Genomic DNA, 20,037 nt, shown 5'->3' with positions numbered 1-20,037 from the left:
TTTCAAAATTTCGGCCCTAAAGCACAGGTCGTGCCTACCTGCTGCTGCCTTTATATTGGGTATTTTAACATGTGAAGCCCAAGCACGGGCCGTGCTTCCCCAGATTTTGAGTTTTTTTATTTATTTTGGATTATCAGGTTGCGATAAGTTGGCACGGGCGTGCCCTTAAAGCACGGGTCGTGCTTAATTCCAAAACCCTTATTTGTTGCCTAGATTGCTATATAAATACCAGATACCCTCTAATTCAAAAAAAAATGATTCCAGACGACGAAAGACCCTTCTGAAGGCGACTTTCTAAACTTTTCATCACCTTCTGAAGATTCGAAGGTTGTGGATCATCTCCCACATTTATTTTAGTAAGATTAAGTGGTTTAATGTTTCTTTTTATTGTTCTAGTTCATATTTTAGTCATGTCTAACTAAACTTTAGTTTTCAGTTCTGCATAGACTAGTACTTTTCATGTGATTAGTTTTCAAATCTGATTTTCATTTTGTGTTTCTATCGAGATTTTTCAGTTTTGTTCTTAATGAATGTTTGATGTTAATTCTTGTTAGTCTGATCACCTAATTATCGTTTTCTCATTCTAGTTAATCAATTAATAGATTATGTAATTGTTCTAATTAATTGGTAATAAGTAACACGTAATAAATTGATTCCATGTTTGGGATTTGACTATACTATAAACTGAAAAATCATATATTTATGCTTCTGAGCTTGTGAGAAGTATTGGATATTCCTGAGAATTTTACACGTCACTTAATGCAGCTTTTCTAATCTTAATAAAGAGCTTGTATGATTAGACTGTAAAAAATTAGGGTTAATTGAAGAGCTTGTTTTGATTAACAAATTTAAGTAAAAGAGATTATACTAGAACTTGTTAGTTTTTCTGTAACATCCCAAAATCGAGACCCAATTTTTTTGTTTAATTACATTACTTATCAAAATAGTGTAGAGAAAACATCGTTGCTATCATTTCAAAACATCAAGTCACAAATCACAAGTCTCGAAAACCATACATCAAATAGTAAAATGTCAGAGTACAATCCTAGGGTTCCCAAAGCGGAAATCATATGTGTGCGGTGCGCTGCTACCCTGCCAGCTCCTTCCCCTTAGCTGAAGAGGTACCTGAAACCAAAACTAAAAACGAGAAGCACGAAGCGTAGTGAGTTCCCTCATCATACCGCATACCATACAACCATACATACTGTCGGACAGTTCTAAGGTGTCCGACATACCCGTGTCAAGCCATTCTGGGGTGGTGACCCACCCATGTGAAGCCATTTTGGGGTGCTGTCCTACCCGTGTCAGGCCATCTGGGGTGCCTGCCTACCCTCCAATCTATGTCACCCGGTCACGGGGACTATTTCACCCCTACTACTATCACATTATATATATATATATATATATATATATATATATATATATATATATATACATACATACATACATACATATATATATATATCATAATCATGTTGTCAGATATATTTGGGGTGTCCGACCTACCCTTAGGTCCTAACGACCGAATCGGGGAATATTCCATTTCCTACTACCACTAGCACATAGAACATATCATACTTGCACATAGAACACGTCTAATAACAGCAACCAGACAATTATCACTTAGAAAATCATCTCTACTGTAATCAACTACTAGTGGGTCAGCCTTAGTGCCTTAGACCCACTTCTACTGGAAGGTAACTCACCTCAATGTTGTGTAGTGCATGTACTGTCCTCGGTGTGAAAATAAACTCACCTCGACTCCTTAATCCGTATACAATAAATTTTCTAAGTTATCAATTCATGCTCATAACCCTTACAAGGGTCACCCAAGTCCCAGTCAAAGTCAAGGTCAAAACCTTGGTCAAAGTCAACATCTGGTTGACTCGACTTGTCGAATTGGTCCACCAACTCGCCGAGTCCCCATGACCACAAAATGTCGTAATCTCGTCCCTACTCGTCGAGTCTAGCAAGAGCTCGATGAGTTCGCCTTCAACAACACATCAGACTATCTTCAACCGACTCGCCGAGTTCGTCCTTGAACTCGTCGAGTTCATCTTCATCCATATGAAGGTGTTAAGTTTATGAATCGCTGAGTTCATCCTTGAACTCGTCGAGTCCGTATTCATGTGGTTGGGACATTGCCTTGAACTCGTCTAGTCCTTCAATCTTCAAGTCCATAACAAACTTCTAACAGGCTAATTGTTTCTTCCACTCAACCAAAGACCATTTCCAGAAGGCATTTGGGGAAAATGCAACCCAACTCGCCAAGTCAAGTGACTCGTCGAGTCCCTCTTTGTCCAAAACTATTTAGTCGATTAAAATGGGTCTTAATGCATCAAAACCATAGATCTGGCCTCCTAGGGTCCATTTTATACGTAATGCTACAAACTTGATGTCCATGCATGGGGCCCTTGGCTAAAAAAGCCATAAAAAGGGGTTTATATGTTCCATGGGTCTCCCAAGGCCATAAAGTTGGCACCTTTATGCCATGGGAACCCTCAATGGTTCCAGATCTGAAGTGCAACTCCAAATATATATACAAATCTGAGTATAGCCTCTCAAAAGCTTAGAAAAGGTAGAAAATAGCCCCAAAACAAGATCTAGGATATAGATGGTCAAGGTTCAAGCTTTTTACCTTGAATGAACTGAGAATGAAGCAAAACCTGTGGATCTACTAGCTTCCACTTGAACTCCCAAGCTTTCTTCTTCTCTTCGAACCTGAAATGCACATAAAAGTCACCAAAAACCTCAAGAACACTCAAAAGGGGCATAGGGTTTCGATTTAGGTTTTCTCTGGGTTGGGAGGGACGATGGGTCCTGGGTTGAGGCAGAATAAGACGTTTAAATAGGGTGCAAACCCTAACATTAGGGTTTCATCCAGACAGCTCCTACTCGTCGAGTCGGTCCCCCGACTCGTCGAGTAGGTCACTAAACCTCCGGGTCCAAAGTCGAGTCTACTCGACGAGCTGGGCCTCTAACTCGCCGAGTCTCAGGGCAAAACATGAAAAATACTTGAATTTAAATATGTACCATGGACCGGGTGTTACAAATCTCCCCCACTTATTTTAGACTTCGTCCTTGAAGTCTGTTGTGGAATCTGGAAAAACATCGGGGTAGTGTTCCCTCATCTCGTCATCCGGCTCACAGGTCTATTCCGAGCTCTTGCGGTGCTGCCATTGCACCTTCACCAGCTCCACCATCTTGTTCCTCAGATCCTTCGACTTCCTGTCGAGGATTGCCACTGGCCGCTCGATGTAGTTCAAGCTGTCATCCACCTGAATATCCTCCAAAGGCACCACTGCTGAGTAGTCCACTAGGCACTTCGTCAACTGGGAGACGTGAAAAATATTGTGAATCTGACTGAGTTCAGCTGGAAGGTCCAGCCTATATGCCACCTTGCCCACCTGGGCTACAACCCTGAAAGGTCCAATGTACCTGGGGCCTAACTTTCCTCGCTTCCGAAACCGAATGACTCATTTCCAAGGCGACACCTTCAGAAGCACCATATCCCCGATTTGGAACTCTAGGTCCCAACGACGCCAGTCGGCATAACTTTTCTTTCGACTCTAAGCAGTATGAAGTCTGCTCCGCACCTGCTGGATCCTCTCCGTAGTCTTGAGTACCACTTCAGTACTCCCTATGACCCTCTGGCCAACCTCACCCCAGCATATCGGGGTCCTACACTTCCTCCCGTACAACATCTCGAAGGGGGGACGGTCGATACTCGTGTGATAGCTGTTATTATAGGAAAAACTCTTACAAAGGAAGGTAAATATCCCAACTACCTCCGAAGTCTAGAACACATGCCCGCAACATATCCTCCAGAGTCTGGATGGTTCACTCACTCTGACCATCCGTCACGGGTGAAAAGTGGTGCTAAAGTGAAAACGAGTACCAAGCTCATCGTGAAACTTCTTCCAGAATCTGTAAGTGAACCGCACATCTCTGCTAGAAATCACCAAAACTGGCACCCCGTGCCGAGCCACTACCTCTCTGATATAGATGTCGGCCAACCTCTCGGCCGAAATGCTCTTCTGAATAGGATTGAAATGGGCGCTCTTGGTCAACCGATCCACGATAACCCAAATCAAATCCACTCCCTGCACGGTCCTGGGAAGCTTTATGATGAAATCCATAATGATATCTTCCTATTTCTACAACGGAATATCCAACGGCTAGGTCTTTCTATGAGGCCTCTGGTGCTCGGCCTTGACCTTCCTACAGGTCAGGCATCTCTCAACGAACCAAGCTACATCCCTCTTCATACAGGGCCACCAATAATCAAGACCAAGATCCATGTACATCTTCGTCGCCCCGGGATGGATAAAAAACCTGGATTTGTGCACTTCCTCCATCAATACCTGGCGCACACCCCCATGATATGGGATCCACACACTATGGTGTAGAGTCAACAATCCACAGTTGTCATAATCGAAGGAGGAAAGCTGACCCACAATACGCTCACTCTTGTGATGTTCCTCCTTCATAGCCTCCAACTGGGCCTCTCGAATCCACTCAAACAGCGGGGTCACCACTGTCATCCTCAAACAAATATCTATGATCGGTGCTGCCTTGCGGCTAAGCGCATTGGCCACGACATTAGCCTTCCCCAGTTGGTAGAGGATCTCACAATCGTAATCCTTCACCACATCTAGCCAACGACGCTTTCTCATGTTCAGATTCGGCTGATCCATAAGGTACCTCAAACTCTTATGGTCCGTGTAAATAGTATAGTGGACCCGATAGAGGTAATTGACGCCAAATCTTGAGGGCGAAAACAAATACCCCCAACTCCAATTCATGTGTCGGATGGTTCGCCTCATGAGGCTTCAGCTGCCTTGAAGCGTAGGCGATAACATGCCCTTTTCTGCATCAATACTGCGCCCAAACTCGAGATGGACACATCGCAATACACCACAAAATCATCCACGCCCTCCGGCAGGGCTAAGATTGGCGCCTCGCACAATCTCTGTCTCAGCGTCTCGAATCCGGCCTGCTGCTCTGGCCCCCAGCGAAAGACCACGACTTTCTTTGTCAACCGAGTCAAAGGCACAACTATCTTGGAGAAGTCCTGAATGAATCTCGATAGTAACCTGCCAATCCCAGGAAGCTCCGAATCTCAGATGGAGACCTCAGAACCTCCCACCTCATCACGACCTCCACTTTGGTTGGGTCGACAAGATGCCCAAGAAATTGCACCTTGCGCAACCAGAACTCACACTTGGAGAACTTGGCATACAAGCTCTCCCTCCTAATAGTATCCAATACCTCCTGCAAGTGCTCCTCATGTTATTCTCATGTCTTGGAATAGACCAAGATGTCATCAATGAAAACTATCACAGACCGATCCAACATTGGTCTGCACATGTGGTTCTTGAGATCCATGAACGCGGCAGGAGCATTGTTGAGCCCGAAAGGCATCACCACAAACTCATAGTGACCATATCGCGTCCAAAAGGCAATCTTCTGCACATCCTCCACTCTAAACCCTCATCTGATGATAACCTGAACGCAGATCGATCTTGGAGAACCAAAATGCTCCCTGAAGCTGGTCAAATGGATCATCAATCCTCGAGAGTGGGTAACGGTTCTTCACCGTTACCTTATTCAGCTCCCGGTAATCTATACACATCCGATGCGACCCGTCCTTCTTCTTCACAAATAGAATCGGGGCTCCCTAGGGTGAACTGCTCGGTCTAATGAATCCCTTGTCTAACAGAACCTACAGTTGTGTAGACAACTCCTGCATCTCAGGAGGAGCCAACCGATACAGTTCCTTGGCTATCGGAGCCGCACCAGGGACTAGGTCGATCATGAACTCTACCTGCCTCTCCGGAGTTATTCCAGTCAACTCCTATGGAAATACATCCGCTTACTCTCATACCACCAACACGCCACTCACATTCGCCTTGCTCGTATCCCGAGTATCCAAGCATAAGCGACATACCCTGCATACCCCTACTGGAGGTAGCGTCTAGCCCTCCCTGTTGAACATAAAGTTGGTCCACATTGTGGCCTCTCACCCTGAATCACTAGTTGTCCCCCACTTGGGGTCCTAACCCGGACCAACTGTTGCGCGCAGTCGATCACCGCCTCATTGGGGCTCAACCAATCCATGCCTATAATAACCTTGTTATCCCGCAACAGTATGGGAACCAAGTCTACCAAGTAGCGCTCCTCGAACAACCTCAAAACGCAATCCCTTAAAACCTCTGATGTCCGCACTGATCGGTCGTCCGCAATCTCGACCTTTAGAGGGCAATCTAACATGCCCGAAGACTCAGGGAACCTCTTGCTAAGAGAAAGAGAGACAAATGATCAGGTAGCACTCAAATAAAACAACACCTGAACTGGGATACCGTTCACATCGAACGACCCTAAATAGAACATATAACATAATACATCAATATCACAAGCGACATATAATAAAAGTTAGAGAGAAGAAACTATACCCGTCACCACATTGGGTGCGGCGCGTGCCTCCTCGACTGTCAAATGGAAAGCTCGGCTCCTCACCAATGGAGCCTCTGACTTGACCTTCCAGCCATCCGTAACCTGTGTAGTCGCTGGAGTTGGCGCCACCACTGGCATTGCTGTTGCTGTCAACGTGGGGCAGTTGGCCTTTTTATGTCCCCTCTGATTGCAATGAAAGCAATTCAGGCCTAACATCTGAACTGTAGGGGCAGGAGCAGTACAATCCATGTCAAAGTGTCCCTTCTTGCTGCACTTATAGCAGCCTGATGATCCTGCTCTACAAGCTCCCTCATGCGGCCTGCCACATTTTCTGCAGCGACTCTAGCCCAGCTGGCCCTTCGACCTAGTGTCGGATCCCTTGGGTTTCTTCCCCGAAACCCCAGAAACCTGCTCTGCCTCTTCCTTCCTCTTCCTGAGGTGCTCCAAATCAATCTCCCTCTCCCTCGCCCTGGCAATCATGGACTCCAGGGTCGGGCAGGCTGAGTAGCTGACATGCTCCCGAATATCGGCCCTCAACATATCATGATAGCGGGTCTTCCACATCTCCTCATCCCATGCATACTGAGGTACCAACAAGGCCCACTCTCGGAACTTGGCGGTGATCTCCGCCACTGACTCCGTAGTCTATCTCATGCCAAGAAACTCCCTGGCCTGCTGCTAAATCTCCACAGCTAGCGCAAACTCAGCCCTAAACCTGGTCACAAAGTCTAACCAATTCATATCCTTGACAGTTGGGGCTCCCAGTGAGTCACCAAATGACTCCCACCAATCCCTAGCTCTATCCCTCAAACAACCCGCAACAAAGCGGACCTTCAACCCCTTTGGGAAGAAGATCATCAACTATGCAGACTCGATGTCTGCGATCCATCTCTTGGCAGTAATGTGGTCCTTCGCCCCATGAAAGTCTAGCACACCACTCCCCCTGGAGTCTTTGAAGAACAGTGTGTGTCAACCCGACTGGATGAGCGCCAAGTCACTCCTGAATGTCCGGAGGCGATCCTCCATCAGCTCAATAATCCCCTCCTTGATCGACCCGAAAATGACCGGGGTCGCCTCAAGGATACCTATCGTGATCTTATACACGATGAACTTGCGTAGCCTGTCATCAACCTGCTCGGATCCCGCACCCAAGTCTGATCCTGATCCTGATCCAAACCCTGAACCTCCTGCTCCATATCGCGTGATCGCCATTCTGAAATAAAAAGCATAAACGTCAGGGTCGTACATACTCTCAAGAGGTCTCACACACTCTCCAAGTTTCCTAGTTCTATCTTAGCGCTCCTTGATTCGAGTACGGATCCTCTACTTCCAGTAGTACGGGCCCATACTACCTTCCACATCTATCCGTACTTTCCTCAAGGATTGCTTCGACTTCACCAAGTCCCTTTTGCTAATATTTCTTTCCAAACTAATCTCATCCTAGGCTTGTCCTAGGGCACTCTCCGACCTACTCTCCGCCATCAGCTGCACAAGGAGTCCCTACCATCTTTCCCTAACTAGCTTGTGGATACTATTACATATTCACTTACTAGTTAGTTAAAGCTAGCTGGAACCCCTATCAGCACAAAGCAAGCAACATTTGTGCATTGAGTAACCATTACCAAGCATGACCTAATCAGGATACCATAATGCTGACTAACCAGCCCTAGTATACAACTCAATAAACTCATGCAACAAGCATGTAAGGCATCCTTCTTAGATCCTTAGCCCTAATCTAGCATGCAGTTCTCATAATCACATAACATGCATACAAGGCATCCTCTCTAGATCCTTAACCCTAGTCTAGCATGCAGTTCTCATAATCATATCATATAACATAACATAACATGTATGGGTATCTTGGGGAAAACTTACTTGAGCTCGACCGGTCACACGCATAACACACCTTGTTCTTCCCAAACTCCTTATTTTTAAATTTTAGAAAACTATTTTTCTTGTAAAAATCCTTCAAGCCTCGGTTTGAGTCCAGAAACCCCCGATGGTGTGCCCGAATCCCTCAAACCAAGGCTCTGATACCAACTTGTAACATCCCAAAATTGAGATTCAAAATTTTTTGTTTAATTACATTACTTATAAAAATAGTTTACGGAAAACATCGTTGCTATCATTTCAAAACATTAAGTCACAAATCACAAGTCTCGAAAACCACACGTCAAATAGAAAAATGTCAGAGTATAATCCCAGGGTTCTCAAAGCCGAAATCATATGTGTGCGATGCGCTGCTACCCTGTCGGCTCCTTCCCCTTAGCTGAAGAGGTACCTGAAACCAATACTAAAAACGGTAAGCACGAAGCTTAGTGAGTTCCCCCATCATACCACATACCATACAACCATACATACTGTTGGGCAGTTCTGGGGTGCCCGACCTACCCGTGTCAAGCCATTCTAGGTGCTGACTTACCCATGTCAAGCCATTATGGGGTGCTGACCTACCTGTGTCAGGCTATTCTGGGGTGCCTGCCTACCCTCCGGTTTATCTCAATCAGTCACGGGGACTATTTCACCCTTACTACTATCACATATTAATATATATCATAATCATGATGTCAGACATATTTGGGGTGTCCGACCTACCCTTCACTCCTAATGACCGAATCGGGGACTATTCCCCTTTCCTAATACTACTAGCACATAGAACATATCATACTGGCACATAGAACACATCTAATAATAGCAACAAGACAATTATCACTTAGATAATCATCTTTACTATAATCAAATACTAGTGGGTCGGCCTTGGTGCCTTAGACCCACTTCTACTGGAAGGTAACTCACCTGAATGCCATGTAGTGCCTGCACTGTCCTCGGTGTGAAAAACAACTCTCCTCGACTCCTCAATCCCTATATGACAACTTTTCTAATTTATTAATTCATACTCATAACCCTTACAAGGGTCACTCAAGTCCCAGTCAAAGTCAAGGTAATGGTCAAAGTCAACATCTGGTTGACTCGACTTGCTGAGTTGGTCCACCAACTCGCCGCGTCCCCATGACCACAAAATGTCATAATCTCGTCCCTACCAGTCGAGTCTAGCAAGATCTCGATGAGTCCGCCTTCAACAACACATCAGACTATCTTCAACCGACTCACCGAGTTCGTCCTTGAACTCGTCGAGTTCATCTTCATCCATATGAAAGTGTTCAGTCTATGACTCGCCGAGTCCGTCTTCATGTGGTTGGGACATTGCCTTGAACTCGCCGAGTTCCTCCTTGAACTCGTCCAGTCCTTCGATCTTCAAGTCCATAACAAACTCCTAACAGGCTGAGTGTTCCTTCCACTCAACCAAAGACCATTTCCATAAGGCATTTGGGAAAATGCGACTGGACTCGTTGATTCCCTCTTTTCCAAAACTATTCAATCGATTATAATGGGTCTTAATGCATCAAAACCATAGATCTGGCCTCCTAGGTTCCATTTTATACATAAAGCTACAAACTTGATATCCATGCATGGGGCCTTTGGCTCAAAAAGCCATAAAAAGGGGTTTATATGTTGCATGGGTCTCCCAAGGCCATAAAGTTGTCACCTTTATGCCATGGGTACCCTCAATGGTTCCAGATCTAAAGTGCAACTCCAAATATACATACAAATCCGAGTATAGCCTCTCAAAACTTATAAAAGGTAGAAAATAGCCCCAAAACAAGATATAGGAGATGAATGGTCAGGGTTCAAGCTTTTTACCTTGAATGAACTGAGAATGAAGCAAAACCTCTAGATCTACTAGCTTCCATTTGAAATCCTAAGCTTTCTTCTTCTCTTCCAACTTCAAATGCACATAAAAGTCACCAAAAAGCTTAAGAACACTCAAAAAAGACTTAGGGTTTAGAGTTAGGGTTTCTCTAGGTTGGGAGGGACGATGGGGGCTGGGTTGAGGCAGAATAAGACGTTTAAATAGGGTGCAAACCCTAACATTAGGGTTTCATCCAGACGGCTCCTACTCATCGAGTCAGTCCCCCAACTCGTCGAGTAGGTCACTAAACCTCCGGGTCCAAAGTCGAGTCTACTCGACGAGTTGGGCCTCCAACTTGCCGAGTCCAAGGGCAAAACATGAAAAATACTTGAATTTAAATACGTACCGTGGATCGGGTGTTACATTTTCTCAGTACCAGCTTAAATAGAACGCATCTCAAATAATCAGATATAGGTTAGTTGCATGATAAGGAAAGTCTCAGCAGAACTGAAATTGTTTTTATTATTGATTTTCGTTTGACTTAATATCATTGTGATATGTGCATATCCACATGCTTATACAACATATCTTAATATTTTTATTACTTTTATGCTCTTATTAGAACAAAAAGATACTTAATTTGCTATGAATCATGTTGAAGGGACCAAAAGACAAGCTTTGAGCAAAAAGGAAGTTGGATGCAAGAAGTTGGGAGTTTGAACCAAAGCTCTAAAATGAAGAAAATAATACCCAACACGACGTGGTGAATTCCCCACAACGTGGCAACTTAAAGAATCCCGATTCACTTCGAAGACTTGTAAAACACGGAATAAACACGATTATGCTTAGAATAAACCTTGAACTTGTATTGAGTTGAAATGGTGTGGAATATGGTCTGATTTAACCAGGTCTCACGACAACACGTCGACCACAAAGAATCGTCGTGGTCCTCGTCGTGGTGATATTTTTTGAAGGCCTTTTCTGTTGTCTTTTGATTATAATAATGCACAGGGTTCTTTGTGTGTTCTTTGTGATTATTTTGCATACATGGCCAGCCGACCAAGACGCAACCAACCCGGAAGTGGTCCCGACTTTCTGTGGTACACTTTCATGCGAAATGTTGGGCCCGAGGTTTATACTAGATGGAATCCAAAGCTGGATTGGCTAAAGCAACGGAAAGTCATGTGCTCGTAGTGGTAGATTGGCAGTGGATGAGCGAAACCGAATGGATGGAAGCAATTGAACCATATCTTGATAAATCGTTTAATGGAGTTCATGGGCAATTTCTTTGTCTAGGGTGGAGGCGGATATTCCAAATTCAAGAGATCGTGTACCAGGAACTACTCATCGATCTTCTAGCCATGGTGTCTTTTTCAAGGAAGGATGGCATTTATGCTGACAACAACCTCACTTTTTGCCTCGACGGCGAGAGGCGCACTCTTAGCCTTGCGGATTTTTCACTAAGGACGGAGATTTACCTTCCGTCCAAAGTTCATTCCAAATCTTATCAGCAATATATTGCAGGTTGTGTTAGAAATACAGAGGGGTTTAAAGCAGAATTTCATTGGAATGCAATTGCAAATGCAGTCTATGTAAAAGGAACTGCATGAGAGAGTGACATCCATTCTCATGTCCATCGATTGCTGCACCGCCTAATCACCAACACTATTAATCAACAACAAAAAGGGATAAGTGCCCAACTATAGACGTCTTTTTCTTATGGGCCCTTACTTCCGACAATACTCATGTGGACCTACCGTTTCTGTTGCCGGATTTTTTTGCGGTCCGAGCGGGAAAAGATAGGCGATGGTCTCGGTTATATGGTGGTATATTGATTGCCTGGCTTGCGTGTTCATATGGCATACTTGACAAACGCAAAGCCATGATGTTGATTGTGGAGCCACAAAAGCCCTTTTCTACACTTCTTTATAAGAGGGCGAATATTGTTGTTGATCATGGATTTGGTAATTTTGGTATTCCCGATGACACTCCGCAGGGCCGAGTTCCGAGGCGGGTAGGACCAAGGGAAAATGAACTCGAAGGAGAGGAGCCACCAGTTGTCCCAACCAATGATGAAATGCCAGTGGATCCTTATAACATTGCTATGAGGAGGTTTGATAATAATTTTGCTTGGGGTATCAACTTCACTAACATGGGATTAGACCACCTCATGCAACAAATGCATGTGACTCAACCCGAACATTTCCCTCATTCATATCCATATGTTCCAAGTTGGGGGGAATTAAGGAGGGAGCAACAAGGAGGCGCAAGAGGAATTGGTGGAGGAGGAGACGATGAGGAAGATTGAGATTTTATCCTTTTTATTTGGTGGTCTTTAGACTTGCTTGATTATAGTTTTTATTTTTTTATTTGGTGTGGTAGTTGAACAATTATTTCTTTGTTTTGGTTGTTGACAATGTTTCCTTCTTGCATTACTTTTCTTTGTTTTATTTCCAGGTATCATTCTAGAGTCCAAGTAAGGGTACTAATGTCAAACGAAGGTTCTTTATAGAACACGCTTAGGAGACGTCGAGAGAAGCAAGATTTGAGCACATTTTTCAGGTGTTTATTTGAGTCATAGAATGAGGAGTCACATCCAATAGCTTTATACATAAATTGGTGCAACATATAGTTCGCAATTAAGTACCTTAGGGAACCAGATTTTGCAATTTCAAGGCCACCACGACGTGGTACTACACACAACGCCGTGTTTTCAGAGTTTCTAACACCAAAAAAATGTTTTGTTTAGGTTACCACGACGTGGTGATATCCACCACGACGTGTTGATTTTCAAGTCCGTTTTTGAAGTTTGCTCTAGCCCTTTCAGTATTCTACATGATCAAGAGTAGTGTTTCCTATCTTATATTCATTCTCATGGTATGGATGAGTTGTTCCCACACCATAGAATTTCACGACATAATGAAGAATTATCCCGGCTGCTACGACATGGTTGACACTTTCCTATGTTGTGGGGGAGCTTTTCAAAGCATAAGGAGGCAGCTATTCTAATTTCTACTTCCGTTCCCACACGTTCAAGCAAGCTGGAAGTCTTTCCCACGTTTCGAGATGCATCTTCTATCCTAGGGGAGTCTGTTCCTTTTTCTCCTTCCTTTTAATTTTATGTTTTGCATACCATGCAATGAGGGCATTGCATGAAATAAGTGTAGGGTAGGGGGTATATTGAATAAGAAAAAGCATTTGATTTTAAAATTTTTTCATTAATAGTTTCTAAATAGTATAACTTAGGAAACTTAGCTAATAATTAAAAATTTGTCCAATGAAGTATGGGATGATCTGAAGAGAAACCAAATGTTTACTTGAGCCAACACATGTTATAGTGTATTTGTGGCTTCCCATTTCCTAGTGAAAAGTCATGAAGTATGAAAGGTAATCTGGTAGCTTATATGGCATAACACGTTTTGTAGCCTAAACCTGAAATCCATCTAGGAAAGCTTAGGTAGTCATTGCACTTAGACTAACACCTTAACCAATAAAGGTTGAAGCTAGCTCCTTGCTTAAGCATGTATTATTTGAGTGAAAGGGAGAAAAAAAGTGAGAATACATGTAAAAAAAGAGAGAGAAATTACTGAAAAGTAAAAGAATTTTGGAGTTATCAAAGTATGAAGATCAGAAGATCAGAAATTCTGAAGAAATCCAAAAAGTTGAAGATACAAAAAATCAAACAAGGAAGGTGTTGAATTCAAACTAATCAAAGATTAAATATACAACAAAGTGAAGAATTCAAAGAGCTCCATTGTGGTATCAAAGTTGTAATTTCTAAAGTTTATGTATGCTTGGTTGTTTAGTCAAAAATACATTGAGGTCAAGAAAGATTTCTGAGATTGATTCGGAGGGTTGCAGAAATGACTCAATGAGTGTCATATAAGCTAAGGGGTGAAGGTTCATAGGGATTGTGAGTATTTATGAATGGGGAGTTCTTAGGAATTATAGATACAAATACATGCATTGAGGTCTTAGGATAATGGTTGGGATTGAAATGGATTGTTTTGTATTTTGCTGGTGAAATTAAAAATCAATTTGCTTGGGGGCAAGCAAAGATTAAGTGTGAGGTATTTTGATATATGTATATCGATACACATAATTATACAACATATCTTAATATTTTTATTACTTTTATACCCTTATTAGAACAAAAAGATACTTAATTTGCTATGAATCGTGTTGTAGGGACCAAAAGACAAGCTTTGAGCAAAAAGGAAGCTGGAAGCTGGATGCTGGAAGTTGGGAGTTTGAACCAAAGCTCTAAAATTAAGAAAATAAACCCCAACACGACGTGGTGAATTCCCCACGGCGTGGCAACTTGAAGAATCACGATTCACTTCGAAGACTTGTAAAACATGGGATAAACACGATTACCACAGCACGGTGGACTTACCACGACGTGGGGCTCTGATTTCGGGAAAAGTATAAATAGATCACCTTAACCTCCGAATCAAATACTTTTGCTCTGGATAATTCGACACTTTTGAAGGAAATACACTGGTTCTAAGGCTTGGAAGCAAGAATTTCATTCATAACTTTAGAAGGAGGAGCATTAAGGTAAATAAATTCTGCACTTCGATTTTTCATTAGATTTTGCTATGTCAAATACCTTGAATTTCGTTTTTGTGCTTTTGTTTGCTGAAATCATGAGCTAAATACTAATGACTTTCGTTAAGCCTAGGACGAATTAAGTTTATGTGGTTGATTTATGGTTTGGATTTGGATATTTGGTTATTGTTGATTTAGCTTATTAAAGAACCTTAAGTACTTTTGATAACTATTTTCTCTACTTATTGTTGAATTTGATTAGGCTAGTATGACCATCTATCTTAGTTAAATTTCAATCTTATGATCTTGTGATTTGCAAAGTTGTAGGACTAGAGTTTTGAATAAAACCTAGGGTTAAGTAGAAAAGTGGGTAAAAGGGTATAGAAGCTAATATATGACGACAAATCATGTATTAAATTGAATCAATAAACTAAATTGGTCAATTAATTATAAGTCTAATCAATCCGAACCAAACACTAGTAAGCTTGTAAGTTTGTCCGCTTGATCACCGAATAAATAAACTAGTTTGCTAAAGGATTAAGTTAGTGAATACTAATTTGGTCATATTAGGAATCGGTAACTAAAGAAACTAAATCCATTGCACTTCCATAAATCAATCATAATAACAAATAAATCCAAAGCTAAACGAAAGTCTCTTACTTACCTTGGTTAATTCATACTTGTTAATTTGCTTTAGTTAGTGTTAGCTGAATTAAGTGATAATTAGTTTGTTTGATAATTGAAGTATCTAGTCTTGCAAAACTAGGAAACCAAAACCTTTTCAAATTTCATTAGTATTTAGTTAATAGTAGAATAAAGTTAGTTAAAACACCGTTCCTTGAGTTCGACACTCGTTCTTACCGTAGCTATATTATTGCACGATTAGGTACACTACCTAGTGTGTTTAATAGTCTATGAAGGAAATAGCTTTTATAAATTTAAAAATTGAATAAAAATATAAACACATTAAATACACATCACACTACATTTATAGTTTTTAGTTTATAATTAAAATCCCCCTTCTTAATAAATTTTGTATTGACTAGATTGTGCGTGATGCAAAAAGGCATTGACTTTTAGGCTGTGTTCCTGAGGATTCGACCCTGCTTCCCTGTGCTATATTTTTAGTGCAACCAACAGCAATATTTTATTTTCTTAATACGCGTGTGACAGCGTGTTAACATATATTGACTTAATGGATAAAGTTTCCAACTTTATCCATTAGAACTCTAAACTAATGCTAGATCTAACATTCTAAGTCCATTAAATCCTTAATAAGGCTACAACTTGAGCATGACACAAGATACTCCAAACATGGTCCTTTTTCTTATTCCACGAAAGTCTAAATCCTTATAAAAGCCATCACAAGCTTTGGAGTTCTTCAAACTCCAAGAGCATCCAACGAAGGGACCAAAACCTTATAAAAAGGAATCAAACTTGACCAAGAAGAACATGAGTCAGGATGAGAAGTTTATGCCTTCAATAACTCAGAAATCAGAAGTAGATGGTGAATCCAAGACATTTCTTTACTCCCTTTGTAACGTCCCAAATTTAAGACCAAAAATTTTGTTTTTAGATTAATAAAACCATCTTTCAAAAACATGTTTGCGGAACCATAATAAAAATCAAAATGTAATCAAACACCCAAATACATTATAGTCAAACAAAATGTGGAACAATCAAGGTGTGTGCAATGCGATCATCCCGAGCTCTTCCCTTTCGATCTGGAAGTACCTGAAACATGAACTGAAAACTGTAAGCACGGAGCTTAGTAAGTTTCCCAAAATACCACATACCATACATATCAAACACATAATGGCCCCGCCCATCATCGGGCCCCGCCTTATCAACATACAAACACATAAACACATGCAAGAATCACAAAGATAAATAGCATACAAGATAATCATTAGGCCCCATCTGGCATCGGGCCCCGCCCGGTATACATAACAGATATCATACATGTAGAGTCACACAGACAACTAGCATCCTAATCCTAATAAACCAATTGTCGGCGGTGGTGCCTTCGACCTGCCGAATACAGTGAGGAAACTCACCTCAAGCTGCTGAATATCTTGGATAAAAGCTCGGACTGCTGATTCGCAAAAATCCCATCGCTAACATCATCAATAATACCCAATAAATAATTAGGTCTTAACCTATAATCAAGAATCTAGATCACTTGTCCAACATCCAGGGTAAAAGACCATTTTACCCTTTTTCCTATTTGGCCCAAACCAAGGCCCAACCCATTTACTCCCAAAAGCCTAAATTCCTAAATGGAAACCAAGGCCCAATATGGACCAATCTAAGAAGGTCCAATGTCCAACTATAGCCCAAAGTCCAAAAATGATCCATAGGAGTTAAGGGTCAAGCCCAATCAAAATATAGCACAAAAATAAACTAAGCCCACACTTCTTCAACCCACTGGCTAGTGTACGCTCGGCATACCAGGCTCGTATGCCCTACGTATGTAATCAATCTGGAAACGGGCTCGCACCCAGTACGCTCAGTGTACCTAGGAGTATGTCCCGCGTATAGGAGTATGTCCCGCGTACTGGCCTAATCTTAAACCTTTGGCCAAACGAATTAACCACTTAAGAACTTATCATCTAATCCACAAAATAACATCATATTAAGGTCCTAACCCATAAATTTGAAGACTTTAAACCTTTGCATAGCTAAAAACACCCCAAGGTCCAATTGTAGCATCTTAACTCCATTAAGAGAAACATCAACCTTGCATGATTGAACAAAACCCATCAAGTTATCATTTTTATGAACAAGGGACCTAAGAAAAGCATAGGTCTATCATCCTAAGTTACTGGAGTAGCCCATACTTCCAAACAAGGCTTAAAAGACCCAAAAATGCATAACAAGGCCCTAAACTAGATCCATCATAAGAAATCATCAAGTTAAGACCTTTATACCTCAAATAGCTTGCAAAGTTCATGATGGTTCTGGATCTACAAGCTTAAGCCACACCAAGGGAATCTCTAAGTGCTCTTCTTCCTTCAAATCACCAAAAACACCACCAAAACTCACTTCCAAGCTCAAAACTCACAAATGGCACTTAGGGTTTCGTTCTTAGGGTTTAGGGGAGTGGAGGCTAACCAAAAGATACCACCAAGGCAACATAACTTGTTTAAATAGGGTACAAACCTTAAAAATTAGGGTTTGTTCCTGCTTAGCGTACGCCCAACGTACGTGGGCGCCTCCACGACCATCTAACGAGCCAGTACACCCAACGTACTTGTCTAGGGTCTAAAATGAAAAGAATTCACAATAAGGATTAAAAAGGAACATACCACTAAATCTCGAATGTTACACCCTTGCACCAAGATGATCTTCCTCTTTCTTCAAACTCCACCAAAGACTAAGAATTAGTCTTCAAACCAAAAGGACAAGCCCTCAAATCTTCAAGGGGGGTAGGGTTTCGTTTGGAAGGGATTGAAGAGGATACCCAAAGTTATGAGTTAATGGATTTATATATGGAAGACACCCTAAAAATTCATGGACTTAGGATGTAGCTCTTGCCACGTCGTGACACTCTACCTGTCACGTCGTGGCACCCATTCCAAAAATATGGCATTCAATTGGCACGTCACAACATGACAGCCCAATCATCACGTCGTCGTGCAAGGTTTTTCCCAAAAACCTTACCTCCGATCCTTCTAAACCCTTAACCAGTTAATTCTAGAAAATGGGTGTTAAATTTTTAATTATTGTTTGATTATTTTTATTTGAGGTATTGTCTTTAGTTATTTGATAATCGAATAGTTAAATCCCCCTTTTATTTATTAACTGGGAAGTTTATTTAATGGTGTATCTTTTTTTCTCATGTGTTCGACACCTTACTTACTCCAGTTATATTGTTCATGATTAGGTACATTGTTTGGTTTAGATACTCTTACTTTGGATAAGTTAAGATTTATATATTTAAAACTAGATTTGTCTTAATCAATAAAAATCTATGCAGTTGAAGTTGTGTTTCGAAAAAAATGACTTCAATATCCTATTAGTTTAACATAACAAAGACAATGATAGTGTTCGTGTTCATTCTAACAAATTAAACTCATAATAGTTGGTATTTTAAAAATAAAATAAAAAATTAATTTGCTTGCTAAATACAATTAAAATTTTAAGGAGCATTCCATTAAATTTTGGATTATTAATTATTTTCCATAAAAAAAATACATATAAGTTTTGGTTCCGTTTTAATAGGAAACCTCCAATAATTACAGTTGCGTTTTAGGCAAGTAGTAGTATATTTTAATATCCCAAACAAGAAAGCGAGCAGTTATGGACAAAGAACAGGAAGCAAGCAACTATTCCAAAATCCAATACAAATTTTGAACTCTGATTCCCAGGCGACCAAGATCCTGTGATGGTATTCAACACCGTCTTAGTAGCGTCGGTCGCCACCGTATCCGCCGACGTTTGGCAATCGGTGGCATGCTTCTCAGAACGAATCAACAGCGACGAGCTCTTAGATCTGGTGATTTGTTTTCCTCTTCAACAATTAGGTCGTTTTGCGCTTTGTGTTTGGAACTTTTTCTGTGTTCCTCCATCTCCTCCTGATTCTTATTACTACTCTTATGCCTATTACGACGACGACGATGGTGATGAATCGGATTACGATTCCGTCACCAGCTCCTCCGTCGGTGTGGCTGGATTTTCCGGCTACGACCATCGCCGTCGTGATTCGTACTCCGATTCCCATTCCGACTGATTTTCCATCAACGGTAATTAGTCGGCGTAGCCTGTACAGGAACCCTAATTCTTATTGTTAATCCTGTTTTTTATATAGTTTAAATTTTACGAATTTTCTGGTTATTTCTCATCTACGAATGGGTTCATGTTCTTATTTCTCAAGTTGTTGAATTTGGTTGATAGAATGAGTAGTCTTTTACATAGATGATTACTATATCATTATTGAATGTGATTTTGCTGTTTATGATAATCTGAAATCTTGATATGTCTTTTTGCTTGGCATTCTTGTTGAAGCATTTTATACAAAAAGTCAAAAATCTGTTAAAAATTATTCAGTTTTTGCTGCTTAGTAACTACCTAACTGCTAAAGTAATGTCTGAAGCATCTGGACCATTTCAGAACATGGATTCAGATATCTGACTATATCATCATCAACTTTTTGAAGAGAACTGAAGTCATTTTTGTGGCCTTATTTTGACATTTTTTTTGCAAAAAAATAAAAAAGATTAAAGATGTGGTCCACCAGTTTAAAAGCAAATAGAACCAAAATTTGTACCCATATACCAGCACCATCAATTATTGGAATCAAAATTCCAATTTGATTTATAAGAAATTATGATAGTTTA

At 41.3% G+C, this 20,037-nt stretch overlaps 1 protein-coding gene across 1 annotated transcript; it reads left to right on the top strand.

Moving 5' to 3' along the window:
* The first annotated feature begins 18,939 nt into the window (after positions 1-18,939).
* Positions 18,940-19,676, top strand: LOC111900499 (uncharacterized). Its single transcript, XM_023896385.3, has one exon. It carries the CDS (start codon positions 19,086-19,088, stop codon positions 19,428-19,430), a length of 345 nt encoding a protein of 114 aa, XP_023752153.1. The 5' UTR covers positions 18,940-19,085; the 3' UTR covers positions 19,431-19,676.
* Positions 19,677-20,037: the final 361 nt, after the last annotated feature.

Source organism: Lactuca sativa, chromosome 1, assembly GCF_002870075.4.
Source record: "Lactuca sativa cultivar Salinas chromosome 1, Lsat_Salinas_v11, whole genome shotgun sequence".
In the NCBI taxonomy this organism is placed as follows: Eukaryota; Viridiplantae; Streptophyta; class Magnoliopsida; order Asterales; family Asteraceae; genus Lactuca; species Lactuca sativa.
This window is presented reverse-complemented; position numbering and strand designations above follow the sequence as displayed.